Source organism: Anarrhichthys ocellatus, unplaced genomic scaffold (genome assembly GCF_004355925.1).
Source record: "Anarrhichthys ocellatus isolate YVR2014 unplaced genomic scaffold, GSC_Weel_1.0 scaffold61, whole genome shotgun sequence".
Classification (NCBI taxonomy): Eukaryota; Metazoa; Chordata; class Actinopteri; order Perciformes; family Anarhichadidae; genus Anarrhichthys; species Anarrhichthys ocellatus.
Window position 1 is genome coordinate 2,124,572 of NW_022280091.1, and position 27,496 is coordinate 2,152,067.

Below are 27,496 nucleotides of genomic sequence, written 5' to 3' on the forward strand. Positions count from 1 at the left end.
TATATATATATATATATATCACAATATAGCATGTTTTCTGTCTAAATGAAATAACCACATGGTAAAGCCTATTTTTGTAAACTCCAGTTTTAATTAAATACGCAACAATGAAAAGAGTCTTTTCTCATTTAATTAAGAACTTTAGTGCAAAACGAACAGTTTCTAGTAAAATTACAGAGAAAAATTACTAAATATTTCCAGCTGTACAGAATATGTTTACATGCATGCGCACAGAGTAATCTGATGAATTTTGATTTAATAACAAAGGGGTATTCCCATGAGCAGAATATTTGGGTGTAGGCACGCAGGAGGTGAACAACAAAGCTGAATGAATGAATGGAGAAAGAAAATGCTGCCCACATCTGATCTATTTGGTTTCCAAGTGGACCTTTAAACATTATTCCCCACCATTCTTATGCAGCGAGAACCCTGCCCTGATGAGTAAGCGCTGTTGTATGGTAATGGAGCTTAAAGGGTGGAGATGCTTGTGCCATAAATGTTGTCAGTTGGAGTCCAGCTTTGTAATCGCATTGATCTGAGTGATAGTGTGATGTAAAAACAAAAGCGAAATCTTCCGTCAATATACTTTACATTAGATTTTCTAATATATTTCAGTTAGCATGTGCTCGTTATTATCAATCTCCCTACGCAATTGTGTATTAGGATATCTCGATGTATGTGATTTCCTCGCGATACGATTCCTTCGAAAGACGATGAATCACCAGCAACGCAAAGTCATTTTACCTTGGTGGTGCTGAACTGCTTGCCGAGTCGTACTCGGCCGCCCGCTCCTCTCCTGGTGTAGCCAAGAGTCTTCTTACTTTTCGGTCCGCCCACGTCACCGTTTGGAGGCAGGTGTAGCTCTAAGAACAACACCTACAGTACAGCGTCAGCCCACATTAGACTTAAAATAGTGAGGATTACTATTTTTCTCTGGGAATTTGGAAATTGAAACGTTGTCGTACCTGTGCTACGTCGTCGACGCTGGTGAGGGAGAAGCTGTGTCCGGCCAGGTCGTACGCCTGGGACTCCAGCGCTGCGAGTTTGGCTTGCATCACGTGTTTTTGTCTTTCGCACTCTTGGACGCTGAAGCCCAATCCGTTCAGCTCCAACACCGCCAAAGACACCTGGGAGGGCATCTCGACGCTCCGGAATAAACCTGACAACATGTATGCAAACCCGTTACCATCATCATGCTTACCGCAGCTCTTACCACTGTAGGAATCTTCTGTGAACGTCCGTTCAGAGTGTCTGCTCTTCTACCAAACATGCCGTCCTTCTCCAGCAGGCCACTGAGGTGGTTCATGACGGAGTGCACGAGCACGCTCTTGGTCGCCGCCCTAACGCGTGGGCAGTGTGCGTGTGCGTTCCCAAGTCCGTCCAGCAGAGGCAACTCCTCAGGACAGTAGACAGTCACCATGTTGGGTAGAGTCCTCTCCTCGCTGCCAGGGTCCACCATCCAGCATGCAACCTACGGCGGACATTCAACACAGAGTCGGCTAAAACAAAAAACATTAGATATTTTCTCCATTTCTGTTGCATGTTCAATTTTAAAGTCCCTATGTGTGGATTTTTTACGTGATTCGAACACCATTTTAATTATTCTGATGGTGAAAGTTTTTGTAGAAAATGTAGAAAAGAGTCAACAAAGGCAGAAATGGGTGAGAATGTCACCAACAGCTGGCTCATAATTATGATGCAAGTTTCTATCTACGTGCTGTGCGAGTACGCACGCGTCGTTTCTCTCACCTTCGGATCCTCGCAGTTTCCCTCTAAGCCGACGCCGCAGCTCAGCACTAGCCTCTTGTACACCTCGATGATGTCATAGGCGATAACCACGCCCCCTCTGTGAGCGGCCGCTGGCCGCGTCAGACAGTTCTTCGCCTGCCGCAGCCTCTCGCTTACTCGCAAGTCGACGTCCAGCGGGGGAGGGGCCAGACTGGAGCTCAAACCTGACGGGGTAACACTTTTTGGAGTGAGCTTGTGCGTGCGATATGTGCTTGAATGCATGAATGTGCATTCACGTATGTCCGTACCTTTGCTCTGCTCTTGCTGCAGAGACATGTAGTACGCGTCTCTTGCTCCCCAGCAGACAGACAGTCCGATCAACACCAGTCCATCGCTGTCTCTTACCGGAAAACCGTCGGCCCTGTGGAGCTTCTGGTGAGCTGCTGACGCTGCACAGAAAACACGTGCATTAGAGAGGGGGCAGCATACAACACGGGCTTTGCTTATGTGTCATGTCACTTGTGTACATGTTCATTATCTGTTACATCTCTTGTGTTTTCCTCCTATTTGCTCCTCCACCTGCTGACTGTGTTCCCTCTTTTCACAGGCCAAAGCCAGAGAGTAGCGCTCCTTTGTCTTCCACTCGTTAATAAAAGCGTCGAAGAGGCGCCTGTCACTCGCCACGTCAATGATGGAGAACGTGCCCGAGCTGCTGGGGGAGAGCGATGCATCCTGGGACAGCTGAAGAGTAAATACTCCAGCCCCAGGCGATTCTGCATCAGAGGGAAGCTTCTGCCGGGTGGGGGATGGAGATGCGTGGTCTTGTGGAGGGCTAAGGCTCCGGCTGGCGTGCGGATGGGGTTTCGTTTTTGAACCCGGCTGGCGTTTGTCGTTGCGATCCGACGTGGAATCCAGCTGCTTGGTGTGAGCGACAGCATCTGATGGAGGATTGCCGTGTCCTGGGGGAGATCCGGGGCATTTTGCGATTGCCGGTTTCTTCCGCAGGAGGGCTGAGGGAGTCGACCGGTCGAGTGGCTGAGCGATGAGAGGTGACCGGACGGATGAGGTGGTCAGTTTTACTCTGGGGGTGACGGGCGGCATTTCCTGAGTCGGGGGAATGAGATCGCCAGCAGAGCCCAGTCTCTCCGTTACATTCTCAAGGTCGTGTTGTTCCTCTGGAGAATGGCTCCCCGCAGCGACAGCCTGCATGTTCGACCTCGCCCCATCTCTGTCCACCTGCATCGAGTGCTGAGGTCGATCTGGAACGTCTGCTGTATTTGCAGTGTTTTTGCAGGCTCCATGGCCCGTTGAGGTGTTCAGCCAGGGCTGGTCAGACATACTAGGCCAGCGGTCAAAGATCTCTTGCAAACCAGGGCTGCAATAAAAAGAGCTTTCGGTTGCGTTCTGGACTTGCGGGTGTTTTAAGACTGCATTAGGTGACAGCAAAGCATTCATTTCCTCTTTTGTCTTTACTTGTTTCCCATTGTCACCCTCTTCATTCATCATTTCCTGTCTCCCGCCTGGTTTACTGCCATTTTGTGCGTTACTGTGCTGTTTAGTTGTGTGTGCAAGGCCTTGATTCTTGCTGGCTTTGTCCTGGTCGTACTCATTTTGAGTTGTGGTTGTAGTGGTGGGTTGTGGCTGTATCTGCCTGGGTTTGGGTTGTGACTCTGACAGCTGTTCCTCGGTCTGAACGTGCTCGCCGTTGGGTCGCTGAGCTTCATGAGTTCTCTCCGTGTGTCTGAGCAAGCTCTGCCTCTCCATAAAGTGCTCGCCCACCAGCAGCGAGTCACCCCACTCGGACAGGTTGAAGGAGGACTCGCCCCACTGGACGGCCTCCTGCTTCTCCGCCTCCTGGTTGGCGAGGAGCTCACTGCGCCTTCGCTCCTGGCTCGATGGAGGGGGACCTCCAACCTCCCGGCCGACGAACTCCTCCTCTTCGTCCGATTGGCCGGGGATCCGCGGCGGGCTCAGACCGGCCAGCAGGGAGCTGTCGTACAGGCTGTCGAACAGGAAGCTGCTGCTTCTGTTGATGCTCTCGGAGGCAGCCGGGTTGGCGTCCTCGTCACCGCCTTCAACTACATTATCCCCACCTGGACCTGGAGAAATCTGTAAACATTTTGACTTTTAAGAGACAAACTGCTTGAATGCATTTATACAATCAAAAAATAATGGAGGATTCTGGTCACTCACCTGGTGGCTGGTGTCAAGGATGAGCTCCATCTGGCTGTCTGTGAGAGAAATATCAAATCTGGGACATGCGTTACTTTTCTGAAGTGTCTCCTTCTCTACAGCTGCGTCTACCATTTCCTCCTCCCTTTTCTTCTTTGATTCTACCAGCCGATTCCCATCGTTCCCATCTCTGCGTTGGCATGCCTGTTGAACGATGAGTCTCTCTGTCTGGGTGTCCAGTTCAACGCTGTCGCCGAAACTCTCTTCTCCTCTTTTAACAAGTCCCTCGGCTTCTTCTTCGTCCCCCGCATACAGCTCGGGAGACGAGAACTTATCCGCCTCTCTGCCGTTCATCCTCCGTCGCTTCGCCTCGGGTGAGAACAATGGAACGGAGGAAGGAGTGGTGGTCCGGGGGGAGTCCAACATATCTGCATTTGTGGGCGCGGAAACAACGGGAGGGGTTTCTTCAGGAGCTCGAACGGCTGTAGGCACCTGGCCTGCAGGCACTGGATTTTGGACTGAGGGAACCACCGAGGGTTCTACATGATCTTGTAGGCTTTTGTCAGTTTGTATAGAGTGGAGGACTTTGCTTAAGGCTCTCGAGTGCTTCAGTCTTCCGGGTTGCACGGGTGACTCAGCGAACCCTGTGGCACCATCTACGTCCGATGTCCTTGTAGGAACTCGGTGTTGTTCTTCTGCTCTGGATACCGAAGCTCTAAAGCGGGGGGGAGGCATCGGGGGAGGAGAGGGCTGAGGACGCACCACTGGGCGAAACAGGGGGCTAGACACGATGTCGGCCAACTCCTGTGTCAGGCTCCTTTCAGGAACAGGACGATTCGCTCGATAAGTCTCCGGTCCGACTGAGACGACCTCTTTACTTGTCTCCCCTTCTTTCGGCTCCACTTTCTCGCTCTCTTCCCCTCCTTGCTTTGACCTCACATGCTCTTCTCTTTTTTCATCTGGATCTTCTGAGTAATTTCCCATAATTGATTTTTTATTTGGCTCCCAATGTTTTGTTGCTTTGCTTCTCTCCACTTGCACTACATTTCCCGTTTGTCTGAGTTCTGGCTCCGTCCGGTCTACATTTCTGGAGTTATTTTGGTCTCTGTAGGCGTCTCCTTCTGCTTTCTCCATTTTCTTTTCAGACATCCCTTTCTCAGGTTTATATTCCTCCACCTTCTCGTCGGTATCTCTACCCTCACTTCCCTTGACTCTGTCTCCTTCCTGATGATTTTTATTGTTGTCGACCTGTGCTTCATGTGAGCTGAGATGCGATGCCGCTGAGGTGTCTGAACCGTCGGCGCTGTTCGTAGCAGGAGCCCCCGGAGGAAGAGTCGTCGGGTCCCACTGAACTCCTAACTGGGCCAGGTCTTCCCGAAGGAGGAGCCTCGCCTCAGACACGATCTCAACGGCGGCCTCCTGTTCCGTTAGGGCCCGGCCGCCGGTGACCCAGACGCAGCAGAGGCTCCGTCTCTCGGCCGCCTCCATCTCGCTCTCGTCCACTGCGCGCTTCGAGCTGAGACAGACAGATAAGTGCATCATTGGCTTTATGTCTGGAGTCATGTTTCAAGTAGATTATGGCTTGATGTGCTGATGGTACAGTTGCACATCATTTATCCATGCTTAGGGTTTAAGAGGAGTTTACGGGAACATACCTGCGTCTATCTCCTTGAATTATTTTTTTTAAATAAAGGAGGCTGGTATTTTTATGGTAGTGTTGTTAAGAGTAATGCACAATCCAAACACATATATATATTCAAATGAGAAACCTCTTGATTTAGGTCTATGATAACAACACATTTTTATAGTTTTATTTAATTTAATATGTTTTTATATAAATATACATCACAAATTACATTACTTAAAAATTGTAATATCTATATATACTGTATAATCTATATATTATATAATAACGGACAGAATGAGGGCAGCTAGAACGAACTGAATATTAGTTAAAAGACTAAACAAAATCAATTCAGGTGTATGGGTTGTACGTGATCGGGACAGGGTAGCTTTTAGTTATAACTTGTTTACTTCATCGTAGAAAACAGTCTTGCTAATGTGTGGAAACTGAGAGTGGAATCAAACTAAGTGCTGCTGGCACTCCACTTGAAACAGCCTGTGTGCTGCAAAGAGACTCACATCCTCCTTTACCGAACACGCATTAATCATCTTCATGCTGCAGACAAACACACAGCTACCTCTTAAATGGGACAGCGTTCCTCAGGGCTTTCTCCACATCAGCCACAGTAGCCCGGGCCAGTTCAGCGACGGTGCAGAGGCCCTGAGCGTACACCGCTCTGGCTCGTGTTGCGTTCAGCAGGGAGACCCTGACGAGGTCGACCAGCTCCCTCTGGACTCCGAAGCTCAGCCTGGTCTGGTACTGGGAGAGCAGCAGCTCCATGTTGTGCCATCCCAGACGCTTGCAGAACACCGTCACCATACCTGACGGGGTTGCAGCAAGGTCAGAGTGATTCTGTCCATGATCTAGAGGCACTGAATTACCAATGTGGTGCTATTTGATTCTACTTTCCTTTGGGTTCCCTTTTGTGTTTACACTGATAATGAACCCCATAATTAGCATGACATATAGTCACACCCAGACAAACTTGTTCTGTGCTACATTTAAGCACACACCCTCCGAGTCTGAATTACATCCGGACCTCTTAAACCCTCTCAAAGTAACTTGATGAAAGAAGCGTGAGCACTTTACATGGCTCCATGCTGTACATCCGTCCAGTCTAGAGTGCTAGTCTAGTTACTGCCTTCCCTTTTTAATGTAAAGTCTTAAGTCGTGGAAGTCAGAGTCGGCGTATTCCACATCCTTGGAGACGCTCAGCAGCACTCCTCGGCTCATACCTGCATAAGTAGAAGCAGACTGCTGGAGGGACTGCAGCTGCCCACGATTGCAGTTGTATTTGGATGCCACCGTTCCCAGAGGCACCTCGTTCACCAGATCCTGCAGCACAAGGGTGGTGAAAAACCTGGGAGGAGAGAATGTGGAGAGGACAAGAGTCCTACGTGAAGAAAAACATTCCTAAACATTGTATTTGTTGTTTGACTCTCAGGGGATAAATCCTTGAGTGGTTTGCGTTCCGAGTCACCTTTTTATCCAAATAGCCACAATTTTGGGAATGAAGGAAGAGGACACAATAAAATCATGAAAAAAACATCCATAAACTAGTACATATAGGTTTATATATACACTATAAGTATATATAAAATATAATATTCAGTAGCTAGTTGTTACATCCCACCAAAACTGAACATTATCAGCTTCACAAAGGCTTTATGGATCCCTTAATTGTTCTACTACTTGAATTCTGGCATACTAGCACACAGAAGTGTGAAACCGGGACTTTAATTTAGTTGTATATATGGTAATTATTTACAAGTTAGCAATTACAATTATCATATTTTGGGTTCCTTTACGAACAGAAACCCACACGAGGGGACTATTTGCCAATGCTATGATATGAATAAAGTGTAATTGACACAAATATGGGCATTACCGTTTGTGAATAGCCATCTGTCTACGCTGCTTCTCTGTCTTGGCGACGAGTTTGCCGCCGACAGATCTGGCGAGGAAACCTTCCTGCACACCCACCAGCTCCGCTACTCTCTTCATCGACGACGATAGCTGTTCCCACAGACAGAAGAACTGGTACCAGTCTATGGTGGTCCACTCCGCGTACAAGGGGGTGATCTGGAGGGGAATTTGCGCGTAGAATTTGAAATACCGTGTGTTCGAGGAGGGGACATTTTTGGTTTATTTAGTTACTATTAGGAATGCATTGGGCGAGGGTTCGGAGATGATAGGGAGTGATTAAAGATGACAGAAACTTTGTTGAAGCAAATAATGATGCAAGAGGTGTGTACGTGTACCAGATAGAGAATGTGCAAGTCATTTTCCAGCACAAAGCCCTTCATGGCCCGCTGGAGATCTGCAAATATTCCCAGAGCCTCGGGAGGGGAGAGGGACGAGGACAGGGTGGCAGCTCCGAGTTGAGTCGGACGGTACCGCTCCTCTGGATAGGCAAAGACATCAGGATATAACAATAGTTATTGTAAATGCACAGGAGGTTAAGCTTATAGTCTGGCTTGTATACTTTATAGTGAAATATATGATGCATGAATACGGAAAATGCTTGCATTGCTCTTCAAAACTTGTTCCAATCTGAATTAAAGGAGACATAGTGTGCTCATTGTCAGGTTTGTACTCGTATTTTGGGTTTCTACTAGAACATATTTAACTGTTAACTTTATTTTTCTCATGCTGAATAAACCTTGAAACACCCTCTGTCTGAAAACGCTCCGTTTTAGCGCGTTTCAATGGAATTATGTTTGGTCCATGTTTTACTCCCTGTCGGCTGACGTCATTCACAACGCGGACACATTTAAAATGTTTACGTTCTGAAATTGTGAAGCTGTCTCTGTATTGTATAGTTGTGACATCATTTAAAGGCACAGTGTCTGAATACGGGTGTATTTCTCCATGGATTGAATGTTTGGGTACTTCCACAGTATCGAAAACGCACTCACACCTGTTTTGTAATTAAAAGATGCGAAAACCTTACTTTTTACAATAAGAGACATTTAAGTAAAAACACTTTTGTTGCAGCGGTTCAATTTGTACCTAAAAATCCATTTTCACTGTATGTCATGATATCGAGACCGCACTGGCAGTACCTTGTCCGTCCATCTGGATACTGATGAATTCGTTCTCCATCAGCCATTCAACACAGGCCTCAATAGCTCCTTTGTTATTCTCTTCGTTTGATTTTTTGCCGTCACATTTCATGCTGGCAGCCAGTAGTGAGCACAAAGCATATGACCGCACATCCTGTGGAGTGCTGGCCACACCTCCGACAATGATCTGCATGTTGGGATGATTCAAATTAGAGTCATGAAACAATAATAGAGGGAAACTAATCTGACCTTACATCGAAGGCCTCCCTAAAAAGAGACATCTATTATTAAAGAGGGAATTAGAACATGATCTATTTACGGACTGGAAGTCATTTTGATGAGTGCCAAGTTCATTTGGATATCGGCCATACCTCTAGGATGGCTCGCAGCATGCTGGTGGTGACGCCTTCGCCCTCCCTTCTCACCAGGCAGCTGCTGATTGGCTGAAGAACACCCTTAAGGAGAGTGATACCTTTCTGACGCTCCGCCTCCTTACACACCAGCACACTCTCACCTGAGAAGAGGATGAACAAAATGACTTGAGGCCAATTTTTCAACTTAAATTTGCTTGAGTATTATCACAGAAGATTGTTGATCACGTTTTGTTTCCAAGCAACTGGAATAAGAATGAACAGACAATACAAAACGTTTTGTTTTTTTTGCCCCCTTCTTCCCTTCATACCTATAGTGTCCACTCCTTTTCTCCCCGCCCGTCCTGCCATCTGTTTGTACGTGAGCGGGTCCAACAGGTGTCCATTGAAGATAGGGGTTCGCACGATGACCCTGCGAGCCGGGAGATTAACCCCCGAGGAGAGGGTCGAGGTGGCGGCCAGGACTCTGACCATGCCCTGACGAAAAGCTCCCTCCAACACGTCGCGCTCATCAAATGTCAAACCTGCAGAAACAAACTTTATCTTATTCGCATGCCCACAAAAAAAAAGAAACATTCAGGACGCTGTTAGTTGCGGTTGAGAAGTTGTGCGAGTGTGTTCACCGGCGTGGTGGAAGGCCACCCCCCACGGCACAGTTCGCTGGAGGATGGGGTCCAAACCAGCTGGAGTTCGTCTCAACTGGGCTACGACATCCACCAGTCCCTCCCGATCCAGACACACCAGCTTAGGCTCTGCTTCGCCCTGACGATCTGAAAGGATGAGACCAGAATCTACAACAATCCTTACAACGCGCTACAGTTGGGATTTAACCTCATTGTTAAAATGTAGTGTGCACAATACCGGTATGTCTGAGGTTGTAGAACTCTCTGGCGATGCTGTCCGCCAGTTTCTCACACCAGTTCTTCGAGGGGCAGAACAGCAGCACAGAGCGGCCTTCGCTCACGGTCTCATAGCACAAGCTCACTATGTGGTCATCGTCGCCCTTAATGAGTCACCACATGCACATGATTGTATTACTTGTCTAAAAGGATCAAACGTGCACATTGGACGATAACTGACCCACTCTCTTGGTTACCTTAACGTGGAGCGCAGGAGCGAACCGCCGGACCACAGCGAGGCTCTTGTTGTAGATGTTGCAGCCCACCTTGAGATGCTCGTGCAGGGGCACAGGCCTGTAGTCCGTCTGGTAAAGCTCTGCACCCAACCAGCCGGCCAGGAGGGCAAGGTTAGGCAAGGTGGCGCTCATACCTATGATCTGTACGCCCTCAAAGAGAGACCTGCAGAAAGGTGTTGTTGCACGGACAGACTTCTTAACGCGTGTAGTAGAAGGACAGGATTTATTTATTTTTTTTTTCAAACGCTAGCTGTTACGCAAAATAAAAGTCGAAAAAAGACAAAAGTACACAAACCCAGTGGCGTTCTGCTTCTGCGCAATGTAGCGGATTTTGGTTAAGAGCAGTTCTAGTAGATATCCTCTTCCAGAATCACCAACCATATGTAACTCATCCACCACCACCATACCTACAGAAGTACAAAAATAACTCAAACTCTATGTTTAACAATCAAGAAAACACACAGTTATCCCCGGTGTGTTACCTAGTAGACCCATGTTGTCCTCCTCAATGAGTTTGTTAATGAGAGAATTGGCTTTTTCTATGGTGCACACAGCCACATCCAGCACTGTGAATCCTCCAGCGGCCGAGGTGCTGCCCATGTATCCCTCCACACGAACTCCTGCCTCTTGAAATACACTCTGCAGGGTTCACAGATACAGGTCGGTTACATGGAGATACATACGCAAACAATCAACACAGCGCCCAGAAGCACATGCATGTACGGTTCTCTTCCTCACCTGAAGGTAATGCATCTTCTCTTTAGCCACAGAGACAAACGGCAGAATGTAGAGGGCTTTTCTTTTAGTCTCCAACACACGTTTCAACATCAGCAGCTCCGACACCAGAGTTTTTCCAGCACTCGTGGGGGCTGGAAAAGAAAGGAATTTAAAAAGCCGAAAACAGCGACCGACTCGGTGAATCACTTCGTAGAGAGGAGTTCGGCTTCTTACCAGAGTAGACCAGGTTACCTCCCTGCAGCACCTGTCCGACAGCGAGGCACTGAGCCTGCCATTCGAACATGCGAATCACGCCGTGTTTCTGGTAGCGCTCCAGGACAGGTTTTGGTAAGCCCCAGTTGCATAGCAGTAGCTTTTCGGCTTGCCCTGTGGGAGCACACAAGGCAATGCCTACAGTAGGCATTTAAAAAAATACCTTACACATGGTGTTCAGTCAAACTGGTGGGAGGAGTCTTAAGTTCTGCGACATATATTTTGAGCACAGCAAAGTGGATTTGACATGGGAAAGAGAAATGGTATTTCAGGGAGTACATCAGAGATACAATCCAACATCAGATATAAATGTAATCCAGTAAATGAAACATAACTAGACCAGAGATACGTTCATACAAGGTTAAAGGCTGCTTAACTGGCCCGGGGCCCCAAAAGCTCGAAGCTTCTTTCAAATCTTGCACCGCACTAAAATGTTTATTTTTCCTCCTTGTATCAAGTTTAATTTGAAGGTTTAATTTGAAGTTATCAGTTTATCATGTTGCAAATTCGTAAATTAAATTTTTTAATGAATTACCAAATAGAATTAAAAGCCCAAGTGGTGTTCCTCGTCTCTGGAATTATCTGTCCTCAGTCCAAAAGTCAATATTTAGGGGGAAAAAAGATAGATGTAATTATTTAAAAAATTCCCAATATGTTGTTATCTAACAATCTATTCTGCTTCAATCCATATTTGTTGGCGTTTAGCCATTCAAAAACAACATGAAGTAAAATAAAAAATATTAAAAAAAAGTTTACTCTAAATTACCTGGGCCATCTAGCAGCACCATAAATTACATTAATACAACCACAATAACTCAAAATAAAGTCTAAGGTATGACAAGATACATTCAAAGTTTCAAAGTTTGAATGTAAAAAGGGGGACAGCCCTAAAGCACAGCGTGTGGCAGGAAAGGGGGTCTAAAAGGGGGCCCAGCAGCTCATTTTCCAGCAGGTTTATTAAGCCATGACAAGGTGTCAAAGGGGTCAGCGACACACAAAAACAACAACGATTGCAGAAAATTTGAACCTTTAAGAAGGTCTTCACAAATGGACGTCACCTTGCTGAGGCAGAGTCTCGCTGAGAGTACTCAGGTCTAAACCACTGGGGACTGCGAGCACAGAGGCGGACTGATTCTGGAATGATGGCTGGAGTTTGGCCCTCTTCATGGCGGCTGCGAGGCGGGTGGGGCTGAACAAGACGTAGTCCCTGGATACATCCAGAGGTGGATCAGCGTTCACGTTTGACCCGCTTTTGTCCTCGCTAGGTGGAGAGCCTTTTCTTCCGGGTGGAAGCATCTGCCTGCTGAGACGCACAAAGTAAGAAAAACATTTGTTAACAGAGAACAACAGCAGCGGACAGTCAAACACAGGAGAAAAACTGGGCAATAACGTGCAAGTTAAGACTCACTTGCTGGAGCTGCCTACTTGCTGACCGTTTCTGATATCCTGACAGTATAGTGCATTGATGCAGGAGGAAGCCGGTGGTGGCTGCATGTTCTCCGGGCCCCTCAGAGCATGCTCCGCTTCCTCAGAGTCCTCACCGAAGAGAAGCTTCTGTGCAAGGTCTTTGCAGTCGGCTCGCCACCCTGGCCGCTCACGATCGCCCCCACGGCCCCGGACTCCCTCCTGGGCGCTGGGGTCTCTGTCAGCCCGCGGGGGGCCAAAGACAGCTGATGAAGCCGGCTCTCCCCGTGCACCCCCGTGTACCGTTGTTGGACGCACATTGTCGGCTGCAGGCTTCACTGGGTCTACAGCATCCAACACCTGCAGCATTTCTTCATCAAGAGCCAATGTGGATTCTCCCAGCGGAAGCACTGCTCCTCCATCCTGAATTTGGAGATTAATACATGCCATTGGTGATCCAGGTGGATGTGGAAGAGAATCAGAGATGACAGGAGTAGGAGAAAAACTCTCTCTCTCTCTCAAGCTGTCCCACTCACCACGAGGCTGTCCCTAATCATGTTTGCTTGGCCTGATATGAAATGGGTTTTCTGCAACAGTCTGCCTCCGTCTGGTGGCTCATCGGGAGCTTGGAAACTGTGCTCAGAAAAAAAAAAGTTCTGTCTGAAGGTTCATCTATAGAAATGCTACAAAGATTGGAGGGTGTCTCTAGGCAACAGGAGGAATTTGGTCATGATTCTTGTAAATCTGTCAACATTAGTAATTAGGTGAAACCGTGGGATAAACTTACCATTTTTTCTTCTTGATCTGGTGCTGCCCCATGTAGCTTTTCTTTTTCAAGGGAGGACCCGAGGTGCTCATGCTGAAGAAGATGTACTGTTTCTGTCACACGGGTGAGTAGGTGGATGTTCATTGACATGACATCAGTTTGACTCGTGACACAAGTTTACAAACTAAATGTAACAGTGTGTGTTACAGGTAAGGAAGCGGTTGAGCCAAAACAAGCGTCGCAGTAGGATTCATTATTTTGGTTGCGAAGTATAAACAACGCAGTCTTCCTGTTGGGCGGATGGGTTGAGCGCCGAACAAACGTGAAATCAAAAAGTCCGCCGAAGTTCCGCCCCGGTGCTCCACAAAAAACAGTCCGACGAAACAAATGCTCGCATGCAAACGTTCCCATGAAGGACCGGCGCACTACTGTAGCGACGACTAGCAACAGGAATAATAATGTTGATCATTCTTCTAGTGATATTGAATAGACAGTCTTTTAAATATACGTTTGGATGAAAACATGTTTATGGTTAAATGAAATACACGTTTAAGAAAAAAGCGAATAGGTAGTAAAGTAGATGAAACATATATTTTTTGAAAGTATTTAAATACAATAAAGATTTTGAACTGTATGTGGTCAGTCAATTATTCTGATTCAGTTTATCAATCAAATGGGTATATGTATGGACAAATAGCCTACAGTTTATGAATTGTCAGTAGCAGCATTGATAAACGCAGATTTTCTATTCTCGGTGGTAAAATCTGCCTTCATATGAATGCTTATGGGCAGTCTCGGGGTGTCACGTGACTGAGCGGCTGGTGGGCGCGCCCGCTGCGACGTTGCGGAGGCTTCAAGATGGCGGAAGCCCTGACAACTCAGGAGCAGCTGGTAAGGGTCTCTTTACGGATTTTTTTCCTCATCTCCCCGTCATGTTTAGTGTGTACACGTGTTACCTTCAGTTCTTCTCTCACCGGGGATTTTTTCCGTATGTTTTGTCACGGTGAACGTCCCTCGGAACGACATGGTCTAGTAAACAGCCCTGGCCCGTTTGCACCCTCCCGAGCCGACTGACTCTGGTGTGACTGACAGCAGTTAGCATGTGTGTTAGCATGATGGCGTTTGCTAGCAGTAGTAAGGATCACTTAACCGGCTGTGTGCCACAAACACTCGCTTCCCTGATAACCCAGCTTTACGTAGACCATATAGATATGTTCATGTCGCTAATGTCAAGTAGCGACACTAAGGTCCCTATGTTTGCCCCATGCATGTGGCTGCTCGTGTCTTAAACGGTATCGTTAGCCATCCAGCTGCCACATGTAACCTAGCTGCTAGCTAATGCTAATAGCTATTGTTGACTTGCAGGGAATTTCCTCGACAGCTGTCTTTCTACGCGTTTAAAGTCATATTGATCAAAGTGTGAAGATTAAAAACGACCAAACACGGATTACCTTCAGTGTTTATTGTCATTATGTACCATGACACGGTTAAGACGGACAACGGGAGTGTTTGCTGTGAGCCAACTAGCTGGTTAGCTCGTAGTGCTCTGCCTAACGTTATCAGATTTACGGTCGAGAATTCACAGAAGTGATCCTCCGGTTCCTGACATTGTTGTTGCCATCACTTTCTAGTAAAGGGGGCCGGTGTTACGTCCCTACTGGTTTCTGGACCTACTGGTTTCCCTTCCGTGCGTGTGTTCGCTTAACAGCTGCAGCGGTTTTCTGTCTCTGTCGCCTGATTCGTCACACATTCACAAACATATTGCTGGAGATCTAAAAGACACATCTCATATCAATTGCAGGGATTACGATTGTATAAGTTAGCACTGCATCACAGCCACGTATGAAGAAATACATAGAAGAAAATACATTTATGCAAAGATCGCAACAACCTGGATTCGAACTCTGGCGAGCAAAATAACAACAAACCCAAAGACGGTCGCGCTACGCGGTCCGCCACTTACTCTGGCATCTATCCGAACACTTACAAACATATTCATCAATGCTTTTTCGCGAGGCTTCGACCATACACCACCAACGCATTTTGACGAAAACAAATGTATTTTTGGACGATTAGAGCGACGATCGTACTTTCAAAATACACTAAATAATTGCGAACTCTTGTCTCCGAAATCAACTTACTTTGTTGACAAATTCTTTGCCACGGTTGGTCAGATTGCCCAATGTGATGCCTGCCAGAAAAACAGGACCTCTATGATGGAGACAATTCAGTTTAACCCGTAGAGGTGAATAAACATTAAATTTAACATGTTGTATGAAGTCTTGTTGGTGTAATCTTTGGTTTGCATTCTAAGGTGACTGAGCCCTTCAGACTAGTCTTGATGGATCTAGTTGGCAAGCTGAAATGCACCAACAATGGTTACGTATGTGTGTGGACTACTTCACAAAGCGGCTAGAAGTCTACCCTCCAACAACTAAGAGACTTAAAGTAAAGTAGTGACATTGTGCATAATATACAGTGGGTACTGAAAGTATTCAGACCCCTTTAAATTTTTCACTTTGTTTCATTGCAGCCATTTGCTAAAATCAAAAAAAGTTCATTTTATTTCTCATTAATGTACACTCAGCACCCCATCTTGACAGAAAAAAACAGAAATGTAGAAATTTTTGAAAATTTATTAAAAAAGAAAAACTGAAATATCACATGGTCATAAGTATTCAGACCCTTTGCTCAGTATTGAGTAGAAGCACCCTTTTGAGCTAGTACAGCCATGAGTCTTCTTGGGAATGATGCAACAAGTTTTTCACACCTGGATTTGGGGATCCTCTGCCATTCTTCCTTGCAGATCCTCTCCAGTTCCGTCAGGTTGGATGGTGAACGTTGGTGGACAGCCATTTTCAGGTCTCTCCAGAGATGCTCAATTGGGTTTAGGTCAGGGCTCTGGCTGGGCCAGTCAAGAATGGTCACAGAGTTGTTCCGAAGCCACTCCTTTGTTATTTTAGCTGTGTGCTTAGGGTCATTGTCTTGTTGGAAGGTGAACCTTCGGCCCAGTCTGAGGTCCAGAGCACTCTGGAAGAGGTTTTCTTCCAGGATATCTCTGTACTTGGCCGCATTCATCTTTCCTTCAATTGCAACCAGTCGTCCTGTCCCTGCAGCTGAAAAACACCCCCATAGCATGATGCTGCCACCACCATGTTTCACTGTTGGGATTGTATTGGGCAGGTGATGAGCAGTGCCTGGTTTTCTCCACACATACCGCTTAGAATTAACGCCAAAAAGTTCAATCTTGGTCTCATCAGACCAGAGAATCTTATTTCTCATAGTCTGGGAGTCCTTCATGTGTTTTTTGGCAAACTCTATGCGGGCTTTCATATATCTTGCACTGAGGAGAGGCTTCCGTCGGGCCACTCTGCCATAAAGCCCCGACTGGTGGAGGGCTGCAGTGATAGTTGACTTTGTGGAACTTTCTCCCATCTGCCTACTGCATCTCTGGAGCTCAGCCACAGTGATCTTTGGGTTCTTCTTTACCTCTCTCACCAAGGCTCTTCTTCCACGATTGCTCAGTTTGGCTGGACGGCCAGGTCTAGGAAGAGTTCTGGTCTTCCCAAACTTCTTCCATTTAAGGATTATGGAGGCCACTGTGCTCTTAGGAACCTTGAGTGCTGCAGAAATTCTTTTGTAACCTTGGCCAGATCTGTGCCTTGCCACAATTCTGTCTCTGAGCTCCTTGGACATTTCCTTCGACCTCATGATTCTCATTTGCTCTGACATGCACTGTGAGCTGTAAGGTCTTATATAGACAGGTGTGTGCCTTTCCTAATCAAGTCCAATCAGTTTAATTAAACACAGCTGGACTCCAATGGAGGAGTAGAACCATCTCAAGGAGGATCAGAAGAAATGGACAGCATGTGAGTTAAATATGAGTGTCACAGCAAAGGGTCTGAATACTTATGACCTTGTGATATTTCAGTTTTTCTTTTTTAATAAATTTGCAAAATTTTCTACATTTCTGTCTTTTTCTGTCAAGCAATAAAATGAACTTTTTTGATTTTAGCAAATGGCTGCAATGAAACAAAGAGTGAAAAATTTAAAGGGGTCTGAATACTTTCCGTACCCACTGTATATTTTTTAAGCATGGCGCCCCAAAACGTATTCTGACCGACCGAACAAGAGTTCGCAATTATTTAGTGTATAATCGTCACTGTATAATCGTCACAAAAGTACATTTGTTTTTGTCAAATTGCGTCGGTGGTGTATGGACACCTTATCAAAAGCAGTGATTAAGTTTTTGTTCGAAGATACGCCCCAGGAAACCAGTTGTTTCAGTTCAACCTAAACCAAAATTTTTCCTGGACACTGATGAGGTATGACTTGGTGACTAAATTACTGAATGTCTGTTAAATTATCAAGTACAAGTGGCGGAGTGCGTAGCGCGACCACCTGTAGGGGTTTTATTGTTTTGCTCGCCAGAGTTCGAATCCAGGTTGTTGCGATCTTTGCATAAATGTATTTTCTTCTATGTATTTCTTCATACGTGGCTGTGATGCAGTGCTAACTTATACAATCGTAATCCCTGCAATTGATATGAGATGTGTCTTTTAGATCTCCAGCAATATGTTTGTGAATGTGTGACGAATCAGGCGACAGAGACAGAAAACCGCTGCAGCTGTTAAGCGAACACACGCACGGAAGGGAAACCAGTAGGTCCAGAAACCAGTAGGGACGTAACACCGGCCTGGATTTCATAGCAAACATCAAATGTCACGCAGTAAATGCGATGACAGCTTCGTTACATAGCTACTTATTTTATCTCTATGAAGCATTCGCAAGGTTAACTGATCTGTATGCTTATTTACAGGACACGCTTGTAGCTTTACTGCTCACCAGATATGCCCGTGTGTCTCTCGGTAGCTGACATCACTTTCCCAGATTTGCTGTTGCAAACCTTTTGAAGGTTTAGCTCTCTACTGAAATCAACGACTTGTTGCCTTTGCCTTGGATTAACCCGACAAAGGCTTCAGACACTGGTGGTACCAAACGTCAGGGTTGTGATTTAAAGGTTACCTTCCCAGGGTGCTATAGTGCCCCAAATCCTGAGAAGTTTATTGCAGCTTTACAAACATGTTTTGGCAACATGAATTCAGAGGAAAACATGTGGTGCAGTAACAAAACTTCTAAGTACCTTTAAATCACACATTGCTTTTAAGTCCAGGTGTTGTGACTGGATACATGACCACATATACAGTTTTTTTTTTTTGTGTAGACTCATTTTTGTGCCGATGACATCATTCCACACATGTATGTAAGTTTTTCCTCAAAGTGTTACAATGCGGAAGTGTGCCACACTACCTTCAATAAAGACCTTCCTTCTGACATCATAAACAAAATAACATATTACCAAATCTATCTATTATGAAATGGAACATTCAGGTAAAAAGTAGAGCAGGGATGCTATTTATTTCCACAGTGAATGACATAGTCTTAACGAGTGTCTCTATGTTTACCCGTCATCTAAGAACAAAAATTGATCCTGAGATAAGCTGCATCAGGGTTTGGGCACATCTTCACATCTCTCAAAGAATTCATAGGGAAACCCATGCATTTGGATTAGTTTTTCACTTGGCATCTTCTTCTGTGTCCCGCAGCAGAGTAGATTTAAAGTTTTGTACGTAGCTGATGAGTTAATCCGATGCACCCATTCATAGACTCTCCTTGTGCTGGTTTCATATTTGGAGGACAGACTCTCACCCTGGTGACAACAAGCCGACTGTTGTCTCCTGGCGTTTTGAGTGTCCTCTGCATCGTCCAGGGGCCGCAGCCTGCCGCTTCCATCTGCATCACACATTTGTTGTAACTTTGGCAGGCAGAGAACTCAGAGACTCGTGCGTTTTCTTTGTCTTCCAGTTGTCAGACCTATCTTCTCTCTGTTCTTTGTCACACCTCATCTTTGTCATTCCGTCTCCTCCGTTCTCTCGTTTGTCCAGGCTGTGGAGGAGTTCCTGGGTGAGGTGCGAAGCAGGGAACAGCCTCACAGCGCTGGGCTTGTGTCCCAACCCACAGCTGTAAAGTTTCTTATGGCCCGCAAGTTTGACGTCTACAGAGCCACCAACCTCTTCGAAGCATACAAGGTACTGTGCTTTGATCCGTGACAAAACGGAGATGAATATTTCTATTATCAACAGAATCCTTCATGTCTTCGTTGGGGCTAAAAGATCTAGAGAAGATATTCAATTTCAATTTTTACGACCTGACCTTTTTTTCTTAATATTGCAATTTGGGATTTTAATTGCGAAAAATGTCTTCAGGCTTATTTCTAGGTGTAGTAAACTGTAGTAAACTGGAACTCGTCAATAAAAGTGCTCTTATTGAAAACTGGAAAGCAGCATGCTTCTGCAGCATGATGCACGTCATTGTTAAAAAGTCAAATCATTTTTAGATGCTGTTTTTGTGCATACTGTTTTAAATTGCACGCTAATGACTGTCCGCTTCCCTCCCCTGTCTCTCTCATCATATATCAAAATCAGAACACAAGAATCAAAGAGGGCATCATCAATATCAACCCTGACGAGGAGCCCCTACGCTCCGAGCTGCTGAGTGGCAAATTTACAGTCCTGGTGAGTGCGGATACAATTGTGAGCCACCCTGCAGGATACACAGAAAATGATGCACACTCTGGTCATTTTGTACATCGGTCTGCACGTGTATCCCTGCTTCGGTCTTTTTATGAACGTAGATGGAGTAAAAGATGGCCAGAAAATGTGCACGTTCATAATCAGAATTTATAGCCGTCCTTTCTCACAAATCCAAAGAACGGATGCACAATTGATTAGAGTTTGCATGTATGGTGATTTGTTGCATGTCCCCACCAGCCTGGCCGTGATGCAAAGGGCGCCGCTCTAGCGCTCTTCACGGCTCATCTCCATCGGCCAGACATCACCACCCACAAAGCTGTGCTGCAGGCCATCATCTATCAGCTGGACAAAGCCATAGAGAGGTAATGCCCTATCGTCATACATACAACTAAACATTACCGGATCTCTAATGCCGGGTTCACACCAAAAGCAAAGCGAATTTTCCGCCTCGCGCTACTCACATGGCTCATTTTGTTTATTTGCGTCAGAGGGGCCTTACCGCCACGTAGAGACAAACAACTTTTCGTCAACCATGGCAGACATAGCCACTATTGCTGCCTTGTACATGTTGTGGAAGTTCCAGATACGTCAGAAAACCAAACATTGTCCTGTCTGGATTTCATCTGGAGTATTCACTGTATCTAGCAAGCAACACTTCAGCTGGTTTACTACAGTGGTGTCAACCCAAAATAAACAGATTTTACCGTGATTTCATTGCAGTTAACAGATAAAAAGGATGCTGATTTGTAAAAAGTCTGAATTCACGCTTTTCTTGGGTCTGGATGCAAGACTACAGGCAAACAACTTTAAAAATGCTTGTCTTCTGGTTGGAGTTTGGAGTAATCGATGCCAGGCTATGCTTACATTCATCAACACTATTGTTTATGGTATAAACAATAGTCTATGGTTTGTACACATACATTTATACACAAATATGAGGTACTTTCGTAGAGCTCTGGGTTCCCACAAACGGCTACAATATTTTTCAGTGACTGCAGGAGGAGAATCTCAACGCTGATAGGCTTTCGCAACACAGCGTCATGCAAATTTAGCGCTCGACTGGCGTTTGCTGTGAACACACCACACGTTTTCTCTCAAGTATATGTTAGAAAATGATATGTATTACTTATGGCATGCTTCTTTTGGCCCCTCTTCTTCTTGTTCATTGTTCAACAGTGCACAAACTCAAAGAGACGGACTCATATTTATCTACGACATGACCAACTCCAGCTATGGCAACTTTGACTACGAGCTCTGCGTCAAGATCCTCAATTTGCTTAAGGTAAATACAAGAAACTTGCTTCTGTTGCTCTCAGATCTCAAGTTGTCTGTGTCAAAAAGGTCTTTCTGAAATAAAGAACCTTTTTCATCATTTGGATGTATTTCCTAGGGGGCATTTCCAGCTCGTCTAAAATGTGTCTTCATTGTATCGTCGCCTCTATGGTTCCGAGCCCCATTCGCGGTCCTCCGCCTGTTTGTGCGCGAGAAGCTGAGAGAGAGGGTATGTGTGTTTGTTTTCCGTATGAATTTCGTCATGTCGTGATGACGTTTGGTCGTCATTTGAAAAGCGCTTTCTCTCTTCCCCATCCGCCAGGTGTGCACAGTGAAAGCTCACGAGCTGGCCAGTCACATCCCAGTCTCCTCCCTCCCCGAGCACCTGGACGGGACATCCCAGTACAGCCATGTGGCTTGGATCCAGTCGTGCGTCAACGCGCACACAAACACTGTTCCGGGCGACACACAAGAGCACGACACGCACGACTGCGTGGGAAGCCTGCTGCGCTCCTACAGCTTAGAGTGCAGCAACGTGAGCGCAGGTGCCACACCGCCCCATGGCCACATCGGCACGCAGCTGGGTTCCATGTTAGCCGGGGCTAACTCAAACTGCTTTGATGACAGCAATGCCAACTCGCACAACCACTGCGGTGTGTCTGAGGGCAGGACTCAAGACCTAGGTCAGTACCAACCGAGCCCACAGTCTGCTGCCAACAAGCCGCAGGGGAACCACCAACACTGGAACGGCTCAGCGGTGAGCGGGGCCAGCGTGGCCGTCGGCAGCTCGAGTCCCAACGCCAACATGAACGGCCGAGGTCGCCAAGCCCCTCCCCAGTCTGACACGCCCCCCGAGACGCCTCTCTCCCAGGTAGGAGACGACGACACCATGGACGGGAAGGTAACAGACTCCGCCCGCGGGTCTCTGAGTGACGACGCCAGGGAGGAAGAGGAAGAGGAGGAGAGCGAAGAGGAGGAGGAGGAGGATGAGGATGATGAGGAGGAGGAGGAGGAGGAAGAAGAAGAAGAAGAAGGGGTGCCTCCGTTGCCCCAGAAGTCGTTGCCTCGCCCGCCGCACCAGCTGTCGTCCCAGTCCCCGCCCCTGTCTTCGTCGTGGGGCCCTGATGACGAGGACAGCTGCGTGGAGGCATCTATTCACGTGCCAGAGCAGGGGGGCATGACTGTGCACGATCTAGTGGAGTACGTGAAGAGAAAGAAGAAGAAGGGGATTTATCAGGAGTACGAGGAGATCCGGAAGGAGCCACCAGCCGGCACCTTTGACTACTCCAAGTAAGAGATAAAGACATTCATTTTTTCTTCTGTGTGCTTTATTTTCAGTCTCCGTACCAAAGCGAAGGAAATGTACGTGACAGATAACACATCAGCCCACTGTTTAACATCTCTCACATCACCATTGTATTCAATTCTGCCTTTTACAGGAAACTGTCCAATCAGATAAAGAACCGGTACAGCGATGTCCTCTGCCTGGACCAGTCACGGGTGCGACTCTGCCAGCTCTGTGATGAAGAGGACGAGGTATTTACCAATTCATCCAACTTTACTGCGCCCTCTCTGATTTCAGTGATCTCCAGATTCATTGTGTTCACAAAGTTTCTCTATAAGCTGTTACTTTGTTGATGACGGATGATTTTAGGAATGTTTGCATTGTGACTTTGCTGCCAACATCAGGCCTCTGTTCCACCTTCTCATAAGAAGTATGTTTTAGTAACAAATCAGAGACTGTAATGTTTTTATATTGGATGTAATTAGTGGTGGGCACTGAGTGTATGAGCAAAAGATCAGCGGTAAATATAAATGTTGGAGCGTTTGGGTCTCTTTGTGATTTCTTCGTCCTAATCTGCTGTATCTATGTGCGGGATTGGAAGGTGGAATGCTTGATTGTATCGTATTATGTGGTTAACAGGAAAGGCCTGTTTTTTTTTTTTTTTGTTTTTTTTGGCAACCTGTGTCTTATTTTTGTAAAATGAGTACAATGTTATTGTAATAATGGCCAAAAAACGAATAGAATCAAACCAGGTTGTAAAAAGTCCCTCAGACAAAATAAGAGAAGTGGTCTGGCTTTAGAGCACATGTTGTTGTTGTTCTTGGCAACTAAATTAATCTCAATAGCTAAAGAATGTTAAGATTGACTGAATCAGCTCTAGATTCATTTTATGTTATTTTTACCTATTGACATTTTTATGTGACTCCAGCTTACTGCAACTAAGTGACTGGTCTAAAATAGGCCAATAGGAATGAGCCGTGTAAGGGACTGTAGCTGATCAGTGATCCGTACGGCTCCCGTCGCTGATCTCTCAGAATGCTACATTGTGACCGTTCAACAAATCTGTGTTGAAGGAGCAGGAGCGCTAGTAACGTTAGCAGCACCAGAGCTAACTGCTAACTTACGGAGGTTCTGTTGAGTTACATCATGATGTGTTTATTCTCTATTCAGTAAAATTGAGTATTGGGCAAAGGTAAATTATAACATTATCATGTGTTCAAATGCAATCTTGTAAAATGTAGTTTTTGGTGAGAAACTTGAATAAACCAAGTTGTTTTCACAGCAATATAAAATAGATATTAGAGAAAGAATTATGAGACGTTAAACTTCCTAACACTAGCTGCTTATAATACATCAAAACTACTAATGCATCAATAAAAACAATCTGTTGTGGTAGTTGAAATCATTTTTTGGGACAGTGGTGAAAAACAATTGTCAATGGCCTTGTTAAACCAGCTGCTATAACAAAACAAAACGACAACAAAAACTGTATCCGCCGGAAGAAAAACGTAATAAGAGCATCTGTAAAAGTTATATATACGCTCCCTTTTTTCATTGATGATCCGTGACCGCAATCCGTTGCACCCCTGATAGTAATGTTCAATGTCGTCCTACGGGAGCCAGTCGATCCGAGCACCAACCTCTGAGTCTCACCCATTTTTTTTCTGCTGTGTGTTTTGCAGACATCAGATTACATCAACGCCAGTTTCATGGACGGGTACAAGAGGAGCAACGCCTACATTGCAACTCAGGGTGAGCAACTGTTGACAAAAAAACCTACGGTCCCATTGTTTATTGTCGTCCATGCAATAATCACTTTTTTCTGCTCTAAGCCCACTCTCTTGTGTCCTTCAGGTCCTTTGCCAAAAACGTTTGGTGACTTCTGGCGCATGGTGTGGGAACAGATGGTACTCATCATTGTCATGACCACCAGGTGAGACTCTTTTTACGTCCGAGTCACTTCAGTGTCAGAAGTGGTAGCCCAAGTGACAACAGTTCCTCAAAACGCCGTGTGGTTCTGTGCGTCTCAGGGTGGTGGAGCGCGGCCGAGTCAAGTGTGGTCAGTACTGGCCTCTGGAGGAGGGCCGGACCGAGCAGCACGGATACTTCCTGGTCAGGAACACGCACATCCAGGCCTTCCAGGACTTCAAGCTCTCCCATCTTGAACTTTACAACACACAGGTAAGTCACACCAACTGCATAAGGACTTTAAAAAAAATCTGTGTGTTCATTTGAGATGGTGAAATAAAAAGTATCTTTATTGGCTTCAGAGGTTTTAAACATTTGAATAAAAGAGAACTCCAGGTTGTTGGGTGGCTTTGTCAGGTGGATCTATTCAGTTTTTACCCACCAATTCCTTCCATGTCATTTAAGAATATTACTTGGCGTGGATATTGTCCCTCATGCTCGTACATGCCGCTACAAAAGAGTCTGATATCTTGCTGTTCTTTCTTCCGTGAACCTCTGTGACTTCTCCTCAGTCTGGAGAGAGACGGGAGGTGTGCCACTACCTCTACGTCAGCTGGCCAGACTTCGGCGTGCCCAAATGTGCTTCTGCCATGTTGGACTTCCGTGAGCACGTGCTTCAGAGGAGGGAGGCTGCAGTCCAGAGCTTGGGCTCCAGTTGGACGGGGCCTCCAGGGGGCCCCCCCGTGGTTGTGCACTGCAGTGCCGGCATTGGCCGCACAGGTAAACAAAAATGTACCACTGTGGGGTCGAGATATACCGTTGTGTTTATGCAAAGACCTTGTTACTGTGAGGTATGTGACTATGTTGGCATACAGTGTTGCTGTATAACAAGAAACACTTTTTTTTTTTTAATTTGGTGGTCAGAAGTCACTGTGATCTCAGAGAACAAGTTTATGGCCATAACTCAAGATTCATATTCTTATGGTGACAATATCACACAAATGTCTAAAAGGATGAAGTGAAGACATTTTAGCTGTAACATGACTGGTTGGCAGAGGCGGTAATTGTAGTGTATCACCAGCTTTAGTACGAGTTACTTCTTCTTGTGTAACCTGTCTGTCTTCTTTCTGTCCACCTATGCTCCCCGACCAGGCACATTCTGCACCCTGGACATCTGCCTGTCCCGGCTGGAGGACATCGCCACGGTCGATGTCCGTCAGACTGTGCAGCGCATGCGCACGCAGCGGGCGTTCAGCATCCAGACCTGGGACCAGTACTACTTCTGCTACACGGCGGTCATCGAGTACGCCCAGCGCCACGGCAAACTGAGCCCAGTGCAGTGGTCCGACTCCGACCTAGAGACTGACAGCGAGTGAGGGACACGCGGAGGGAGAGAGAAGCGGAACGGGGTGGCCGACCTGAGCCGAAGTCATCGGAAGGAAAAGAGTGAGGAAGGACGTTTCAGATGACTCTTCTGCCATAGGAGAGACAAAAGGATGGAGATGTTTGTTTTGGCTCTTGAAGTGATGATACAGACTCCCACGGTTGCTCCTCCTTCACGTGAACAGATCGACGGAGGAGGTGAAGAGCCGGAGGGGGAAATAAACCAGACCTACAGGGAGTGGAGACTGCGTGTTGCGTCAATGTTTGCGCAAGCTGTCCTGCCAATTTCCAAGCCCCTTTTATTTAGCAAACTACAGGGGGGGACTTGGCCTGCCCTGAACCTATCTTGTTGACAAGAGTTGTACGAGTTGTAGCATTTTTATATTGACTTGCACATGAGGAATGACAAACTTGAACTTTACCCCTTGAAGCCCTCCAAACTCTTTTACTTTCAATTTCTTGTTGCTTTTCGACCCTCAACACGTCTGTGATCGCAGGTCATGTGATTGGTGTGAAAAGGTTAAAACTTGAAAACTTTTTAGATTTTTCTTTTTTTTTTTCTTTTTTAGAGGAAATGGTTGTTTGTGAGCAAATGGTCATACGTGACAGTAGATCAGCATGAGCCATTTAGTCCATTTCCGTTTTTTTTCTTTCCCTCGTCCTTTTTTTTTTTTTTTTTTTTTCTATGGTGCATTTTCTACGTGTGTTTCATATCTGTGCATATGTAGACTAACTTTTCAAAGCCAAAGTCCTCACCCTGAATGCTTGGATGTACTCCTTACTGAGATATTATAGACTAAAGCTAATGTATATTCTTGTAACATACATTATTGTGCATAATAACAACCTCTGAGAGAAGAGCAAGAAGAAGAATAAGAAGCCTTGTTTAATATAATTGACTTAATCGTGAGAAGAAATATCTATGTAGTGAGCCAGGCTAAGACAAAATACAAAAAGGAGTTCTGGTATTAAAACTGATATCGTATTGCAAATCGGTGTGATTTGTCAGGTCCAACATCATCTTTACTGTTGGAGCGTTCTGATTGGACGATCCCAAGTAATTTGGCCTTAACTTGATTCACTGCCTCGTCGTTCTCAGACCTAAACCATACCTGAAACTGTAAACTGTTATTTTCCCCTTCTTTTTCGAATCGTACCCCCTTGATACTACAACATTACATTACAGTCATTTAGCAGATGCTTTTATCCAATGCGACGTACAATAAGTGTATTCAACATAGGTATTCAAGAGAACTACTCATCATAAGGGCATCTCCTCTTACAGCCGTTGTTTGATTCTCGAGGCATATTCTGCCTCAAATAATTGTGCCTTCAAGTTCTCCTCAGCTTAACGTCTCGCTGGTATAGTAATAACACCCAAACGAGTGCACTTGAGTAGCACACGTTGACTGTGTGTCGCGCAGGACACCCACATTTTGCCTATAGTCCTGCACGTAGCGCGCTACTTCCTGGAAGTAGTGCGTTATCTGGGACCGAGCTCTGGTTCCACACTTGGCTATTCTTTTATCATTTGACCTCAGGGGGTAATTCTAGTGTGTGTTTGTTTGTTTGCCTAGTGTCAAAGATCCGTTTCTGGGTTTGCCTCTGGTAAATTATCATTTAAGTAAAAAAAACTATATCGACTTTATTTTCTATTTTTTACTGTATTGTATCCTACTATATTTATGTCTTTGTAAAGCTTCTACAATATCGAAATCGGTGAATGTTGGTACGACGCGACGGAGAAAAACACAGTCATAGCATTTGATAAGCTGAACAAATCAGATGGGGGGGGGGGGG

The 27,496-nt window shown here is 45.9% G+C and overlaps 2 protein-coding genes across 5 annotated transcripts in view; one reads left to right on the forward strand and one right to left on the reverse strand.

The window, feature by feature from the left end:
* polq (polymerase (DNA directed), theta) overlaps window positions 1-14,253 on the reverse strand; it is a 23,184-nt gene extending 8,931 nt beyond the window's left edge. Inside the window, exons 1-25 of one of the 4 annotated variants that reach the window (XM_031871887.1) lie at window positions 13,277-14,253; window positions 13,026-13,122; window positions 12,494-12,912; window positions 12,144-12,385; window positions 11,047-11,223; window positions 10,834-10,964; window positions 10,578-10,734; window positions 10,391-10,502; window positions 10,057-10,258; window positions 9,822-9,963; window positions 9,584-9,730; window positions 9,272-9,484; window positions 8,961-9,103; window positions 8,590-8,776; window positions 7,786-7,928; window positions 7,413-7,606; window positions 6,760-6,884; window positions 6,102-6,345; window positions 3,922-5,416; window positions 2,274-3,837; window positions 2,037-2,177; window positions 1,750-1,952; window positions 1,264-1,471; window positions 966-1,159; window positions 745-876 (exon numbers count right to left, since the gene is read on the reverse strand). In XM_031871887.1, the coding sequence (XP_031727747.1) occupies window positions 745-876; window positions 966-1,159; window positions 1,264-1,471; window positions 1,750-1,952; window positions 2,037-2,177; window positions 2,274-3,837; window positions 3,922-5,416; window positions 6,102-6,345; window positions 6,760-6,884; window positions 7,413-7,606; window positions 7,786-7,928; window positions 8,590-8,776; window positions 8,961-9,103; window positions 9,272-9,484; window positions 9,584-9,730; window positions 9,822-9,963; window positions 10,057-10,258; window positions 10,391-10,502; window positions 10,578-10,734; window positions 10,834-10,964; window positions 11,047-11,223; window positions 12,144-12,385; window positions 12,494-12,912; window positions 13,026-13,122; window positions 13,277-13,347 (7,083 nt within the window). In that variant the 5' untranslated portion in view covers window positions 13,348-14,253. Of the gene's footprint in view, window positions 1-744; window positions 877-965; window positions 1,160-1,263; window positions 1,472-1,749; window positions 1,953-2,036; window positions 2,178-2,273; window positions 3,838-3,921; window positions 5,417-6,101; window positions 6,346-6,759; window positions 6,885-7,412; window positions 7,607-7,785; window positions 7,929-8,589; window positions 8,777-8,960; window positions 9,104-9,271; window positions 9,485-9,583; window positions 9,731-9,821; window positions 9,964-10,056; window positions 10,259-10,390; window positions 10,503-10,577; window positions 10,735-10,833; window positions 10,965-11,046; window positions 11,224-12,143; window positions 12,389-12,493; window positions 12,913-13,025; window positions 13,123-13,276 lie in introns of all 4 variants that reach the window. The other 3 variants (XM_031871888.1, XM_031871886.1, XM_031871889.1) reach the window with 3 other exon arrangements.
* Window positions 4,701-27,496, forward strand: ptpn9b (protein tyrosine phosphatase non-receptor type 9b). Its single transcript, XM_031871891.1, has 13 exons — window positions 4,701-14,146; window positions 19,201-19,344; window positions 19,741-19,830; window positions 20,086-20,210; window positions 21,025-21,130; window positions 21,239-21,349; window positions 21,443-22,410; window positions 22,560-22,656; window positions 24,088-24,157; window positions 24,260-24,338; window positions 24,436-24,586; window positions 24,886-25,093; window positions 25,466-27,496. The coding sequence occupies exons 1-13, from the start codon at window positions 14,114-14,116 to the stop codon at window positions 25,687-25,689; spliced, it is 2,406 nt and encodes an 801-aa protein (XP_031727751.1). The 5' UTR covers window positions 4,701-14,113; the 3' UTR covers window positions 25,690-27,496.